The sequence below is a fragment of the Eptesicus fuscus genome, chromosome 19 (genome assembly GCF_027574615.1).
Source record: "Eptesicus fuscus isolate TK198812 chromosome 19, DD_ASM_mEF_20220401, whole genome shotgun sequence".
Lineage (NCBI taxonomy): Eukaryota > Metazoa > Chordata > Mammalia > Chiroptera > Vespertilionidae > Eptesicus > Eptesicus fuscus.
Window position 1 is genome coordinate 31,578,176 of NC_072491.1, and position 6,210 is coordinate 31,584,385.

Genomic DNA, 6,210 nt, shown 5'->3' on the forward strand with positions numbered 1-6,210 from the left:
TTTAAAGACCTGAAAACTTATGAAAGATGCCAGCTAATAAAACTCCCAGGGGAGTTTTAATTATACTAATGATGTCCCAAGTATCAACTACCAATTTCCCAAAGTCCTAGAAGTTATGGAGGTGGATAGGAAACTAATCAAGCGTGATGCACTAAATTGCTTATAGCCTTCTCCTTCCTCCTCCTCCTTATCCCATCCTCCTCCATTTTCTTACATTTATTAATTAAAGCAGAACTAATGACTCCATCCTAATGTGCTTGTAAATCCTGTATTTTATATGTGATGAGTTTTGCCACACGGAAGCACAATACATAATACTCTAAATAGGAAAATAAGCTCAAAGGAGATTTTGCAGGGATGATCATGCATCTTGTTTTTCTCAAAAGTTATCAGATGTCTAAGGTTAGCCCTGACATTTTAATGCAGAGATCACCACAAATAAGTCCTTCCGCCAATGTTTATACGAAGATAGTACACTGTCCTTCCTCATTTCAACAGCAAAAGCCCAGTATACCAAATGCCCATTATTCTTTACTCTGTATACAGCTGGCCTTAAGCATGGTTTTGTGTTTTGGACTTCCCTATGTCTAAATCCACCAAAGAAAGATTCAGGAACTGTTCTGCAAAAGCAACCACTGAGAACAGTGAAGACCATTATTTCCTCTCCCACTGCTGGCAGAGGTCAGCATCCCTGTCATTAGCCATGTCATAACATAATTGTATTACTACTCCTTATGTGGGCAGATACTGAGCAATAACTGAACACATCACATCATTGTAAAAATGACAAAGTGCCATTTCTTTGTCCCAATTTAGCCTAAAATCAGTGAAAACAATCTTCAGAAATGACATCGCACTAAGAAACTGAAAGGAACTGTTATTACTCGGTAGGTTATATTTAAACTGATGCTCTGACATCCTCAACTAGAACAAAAAAAAAAAAATGGGGCTGTATTTTACAACTGAACTCCAATTGTGAGCCCCTGCAATCCAATTTATTTGTGTAACATTCGGTTCAATTAAGGGATACAATGTTACTTAAAATAGTCTTAATTAGATGAAGCACGACTGTGGTACCCATCCCTCAATGTGTGAAATATTGCCCTGCTTTAAGTTACAAGAGGTGGAGTCTGTGACTTCCAGCCTGCATGCTTCTGCCCAGTCTCTGAGCGACACTGCATTTCAAAGGCTGACCTATATATACAGCAACAGCCATCCGTCCTGGCTGCTTGTGTAAGAGATGCCTCGCACAGTTGCCATAACCAACATCATTGGCATTGTTCTCACTTTCTCCGGCAATGGGCTATGTGAAAAATGGAGGCCAGTTTGCATAGTGATGTGTTCCTAGCGTAATGTGCTTTTGCAATAGAGCGGCGCAAGATTAAACTGTTCCCACAAAAATTCCTCCCACAGAGTTTATTAGCTGAAAAATACAAAGTGGTATTTTGGCAATCTATAGAGCAGCGGTGCTAGGAAGTGTTAGCAGAGGAAAACCACCACACTTGAGTTTAGAAAAGCTTCAGGAAGTGGATATTCATTTTCTCTATTAGGGTGTCTTCTGACATTGAAAAAATGGCATTGGGGAAAGTAGTTACAACTGCGTGATACTGAAGCACAGGAAGATACTAGTTCTGCTGGGATTCAGCACACAGACTTTAAGTAAAGTGCTGACAGATTTAAAATAAGGATAATTAGTAATTTATGATCTTATCTCCCTATTAAAAACAAATAACCTGACAAAGTGACTGTTTCTTGTAATGAACTGCATCCTCATGGCACCTCTGAAAGATACAAGGTTTACACTGCAGTCTTGTCTCTTTAAGGAAGTCTGCTTCAACTTGTTTTTACTAAACGTAGACACAGATTTCTTATTTCATCTCTTCCAAACTTCTGCCCATCCCTCATATCCTTGCAAATCCACTCAAGTCGTCGCAAAAATGAAGCTAGTTGACTACATTAGAAGCAATTAAAAAATGTGGAACTGGACAGAAATTTTGTACCAATGGTAATCATGATGGAGTCGGAAATTCTATGCCTGGGCTTTCTGGGGCCTAGAAAATCTACTCAGGACATTCAATAGAATCAGGGCTCAGTGACAAATACATCTGATAGACCGCTACCCAGAAAAGGGCAGGAGAAAAAGGTCCTGCAAGAAACATTTCATGAAGTCTCTTCCTACTATGACAAGTGCATCTGATGACTTTGCATCCTTAAAAACCCATTCTTCCCTGGCTAAGTTAAATAGGAGACTGGCAACTAGTCTATAGAAAGGGTTACTAATTTGCATTTAAAAAGAACAGTTTGCTCCTCATACACCGGGTGACTTAAAAGGAACTTCAGTGAGCTTGGTAAAGAAATTCTGAAGACTTTCTAAATTAATTTATTCAATTCACAGCACAACTCACTAAAATTATTTCAAGCACTTCATTAGACAACGATTTAATATATTGAAGTAATTCTTGATTTTATAAAACATTTGGCTTTTAAATTAAATTTGACCCTACTATCACAAGAGTGACGCCTGAAACGTGTATCCAAGTCATTATCCTCTCGCTGGAGCCTAACATCACTGATACATTTGATAAGATGTGTCCGGAATCATTGCCAGAGTGGTTCTGACCTTTTGGATCAGTTACTACTGTGGAATATGTCTTTATTATCCAAGATAGGACTGCTACATTATTTTTTTTATTCATATTCCAGTAAAAGGGTCCTCAGCAAAATTAAATGTTACAAACACAAAAATACTCACTTATGAGGGCAAAACAGATTTCAGAATAAAAGAACTATGTTACCAACTTATTGTGAAACTTCAGCACACAAAATCCTCTTGTCAAAGTTCCCAGCGCCTTCCAACTTGCCCCCAGCTAAGGGGATCCCCGCGTGATGAACAGCCTTTCTTGCCTCGCCCAAGACTACATTTCCCTTGTTCCAAACTTGCTTGAACATCACAAACACAACGCTCATCCCTGCTACTGGGTCTCCCACTGTACACAGCATCTAGGAGCTTCTCCACGGGGGTGAGAGATCTGTGGTTCCCTTAGCTCACAGCTGTGTGTGTGTGTGTGTGTGTGTGTGTGTGTGTCCATTGACCGAGTGGATTGAGTGGTGGGGAACCCGGGGGGCTGAGGATGCAGCGCGCTCAACACCTCAGTATCACATTTTAAAAAAGCTGTTTGATGATGTCTCGCCACCGGGCAAATGTTAGGGAGTCCCAACGATTTATCCAGTGGAATTCAACTGAGGGACCAACAGGGAATTGCTCGCAGGGGCTGTGAGCATCGGGCAGTTTTATCACCCAGCTTGAGCTGGGCATCTAAACCGCTCGCCCCACGCAAGTCTCCCCGCCGGTGTCCACCCGGTGGGACAGCTGAACACGTCCAACCACCCCAGAGCAGGGATGGCCTTGGTCCTAGGGTTGCGCTCAGGAGGCCTGTCCCCTACTTGTTCTCCCTCTCAGAGCCGAGAGTTCGAGAAGCCCGGAGAGGAACCCCCCTGCCCAAGCACCCTCTGGCTTCCATCCTCGGGACCAGCGGAGCTCGGCAGAAGCTCCGGCAGACGTGCCCACCCTGAGCCACCCGCTGGGTCAGCCTCGCCCCGCTCCCCCCGGCCCCCCGCGGCCTCGGTGTCTGGGGTCAAGGGGCTGTGGATACAGCCCAGCCTCGGACCCAGCTCCAGCCCCGTGCCGAGCGCGGGGGGCTTTGGACGTGCACGGTAAGCGCTCGCCGGGCTCCTAACAAACTTGCAATTTCCGCGCGCGCACCCCCCCCCCACCCCCAAAGCGGAGCTGTCCCCCCACACCCGGCTCCCCAGCTGCACCCCGGCCCGCAGACCGGCATCCCAACACCGGGCTCAGCCGCCCGAACGGGTTGGTGAAAACAAAAGAGTTGTGGAGCGATTTTCCCGGCGGGGGGCAGAGGTGTGTCTCCCGGGTCCCCGCACCCCGACTCCCCGGCTGCTCCCCTGGCGACTAATCCCGATCAGGGACGCCGGGGCCACGAGCCCCCGCTGTCTGTGAGAAGGAGGCAGGTCAAGAGAAGGGGAAACTGGAAAATAAACTCAATTCTCTCCGTCTCTGCCTCGGTTCCGGGACACCAGACACACCCCCAAAGTACACCGTGGTTTTCTCCTAATTTTTTTTTTTTTACAAAAAAACGCCCCCCGGCAAACCTAGGCAGGGATCCTTAGTCGCGAACAGCAGGAAGGAAAATATCCGAGCAAATCGTGTCATTTTCCGCACAATCGCGGCGCTTGACAAACCCCCGAGCCGCTCCGCAACCTTTACTGCCGGAGCGGAGCGCGCACAGCGGCCGCGGGCGGCGAGCCCCGCGCCCGGGACTGGCCTCCGCCGCCCGGCCCGGCCCGGCCGCCGCCCCCCTCCCGGGATCCAGCAGCGAGAACACGGCGGAAACAAAAGCAGAGCGTTCACCTTGTTGCAATAGTAGGGGTCCAGGCAGGGAGAAGGTCCCAGACAGGGCGCGTCGGGCGCAGCGGCGGGCTGGGCTGGCGGTGGATAAAACCTTACGTCCATTTCACTCTCACATCAAGCAACTCCTTTTCTTTTCCCTTTTTTTTTTTTTTTTTTTTTTTAAAAAGTGTTCAGCAAAACAAGCTTAGACGGAACAGAGAGAGGTGTCTGGACTCAGGAGTAAAAGAAACACCTTCCTTCCCTCACATCCGTTTGCGGTTTGTTTAAGAAGAAGAGGAGGAAAAAAAAAAAAAAAAAAGAAAGAAAAAAAAAAAAAAGAGGGGGGAAAAAGTGCTCAACTCTCCCCAAGCCGCGGCGCGCACCCGTCCGCGCCGAGCGCGCAGCCAGCTCCGCTGCCGCCTCCCGGCCCCGCCGCCACCGCCGCCGCGGCCGCCGGGCAGGTAACTTCATGCGCTCATTGTCCCCCCGCCCGTCCCCCCCATCCCCGCCTCCCGCGCCCCTCGCCGCCCGGCACACGCGTCCGCGCTCGGGCTCTAAGTACTGGGCGTTTTATTGGAGTCTCGGAGTTGCTCTGCTTTTAGTTTATTTTCTCCACCTTGGAGCCCTGGGATGGTGGTGGCGGGGAAGGAGGTCGGTGGGGGGGGGGGGGTGAAATAAGCTGGGGACCGGGCGTGAGGGGAGTGAGCGCCCCGGGCCGGGTGGGGTGGGTGCGCCGCAGGACGCGGGCTGCCCGCGGCCCAGTGGCCGCTTTCCGGCCGGGGGCTGGAGGAGGGAGGAACGGCGAAGCTGGAGAAAAGCGCGGCCGGGCCCGGGACGAGGCAGCGGGACCCCCAGGGAACCTCCGCGGTGCCCGAGCCCCGCGACTCCGGACAGCGCGTGGTACACAAAGGGGCTGGCAAGCCGGAGGCACTGGCGGCCGCGGGGCACGGCGGGGAGCGCGCAGCGAGGGGGCGCTGTGGCGCACCCCGCCCGCAGCCCCGCCCCCGGGACCGCCCCGGCCCCACCCCGCTCCCACCGCCCCTCCACGGCGTTTCACTTCCTTCTCTTCGTACCCCACCGCCCTGTCGCCCTGTCGGTGGCTTTCCCTACCCTGTTTCTGCGCCCCCCATCCCTACTCCCAGCCCCTGGGAAGGTGACTAGTCCACGCAGCGCCGTTCTTGGGGACCGGGGAACCCGCAGAGAACGCGAACCCTCGGTGCGCTGTGAGTGGGCTTCTGTCCCAGGGACCCCAGCGGACCTCAGGGGGTGAAGGAGCTGTTCTTCACTCCCTTCTGCAGCCCTCACCTCCTGGTGATCTGTGCCCCACTGGAGGGTTGCGGAGGGAGGCTAGGAGCACCTTAAGGACTCGCAAAAGACCACAGGGGTTACTCAAAGGGTAAACGGGGGAACAATGATCAGCACACACAATAGGGCTAGAGGGGAAACGCCTGAGCTTGTTAGTTGTCCATTATGGGATTCTTGTCTTTTAACAGTGGTTAAAAGGCCCAGTAATGCTCTCAGCGGTCCACGGACAGCCCTAGAAATCAGTCTCCCCATTTTTCTGATTGGTAAGTGGGATGAGGAAACCACCAATCGTGTTTTCCCGCCTTCTCTCTTAAACCCGGAAACTTGCAACTTTGTGTTTCAGGTGTTTGGAAAGGTTTGGGGGTACCTTGGCCACGGTCCAACAGATTCCTCGCTGTGGGACTCTGTCCTTGGCAGAAAGTCCACGCAGGAGTGGGTAATATGTACCTCCTCAGGAGGGAGCAGCCCCACACATTAGGACCCAAGATCCTGCAAAA

At 51.0% G+C, this 6,210-nt stretch overlaps 1 protein-coding gene across 1 annotated transcript in view; it reads right to left on the minus strand.

Moving 5' to 3' along the window:
* Positions 1-4,544, minus strand: part of TOX (thymocyte selection associated high mobility group box) — a 301,503-nt gene extending 296,959 nt beyond the window's left edge. Inside the window, exon 1 of the mRNA XM_008143313.3 lies at positions 4,430-4,544. Coding sequence (XP_008141535.2) covers positions 4,430-4,531 — 102 coding nt within the window. The 5' untranslated portion in view covers positions 4,532-4,544. The remainder of the gene's footprint in view (positions 1-4,429) is intronic.
* Positions 4,545-6,210: the final 1,666 nt, after the last annotated feature.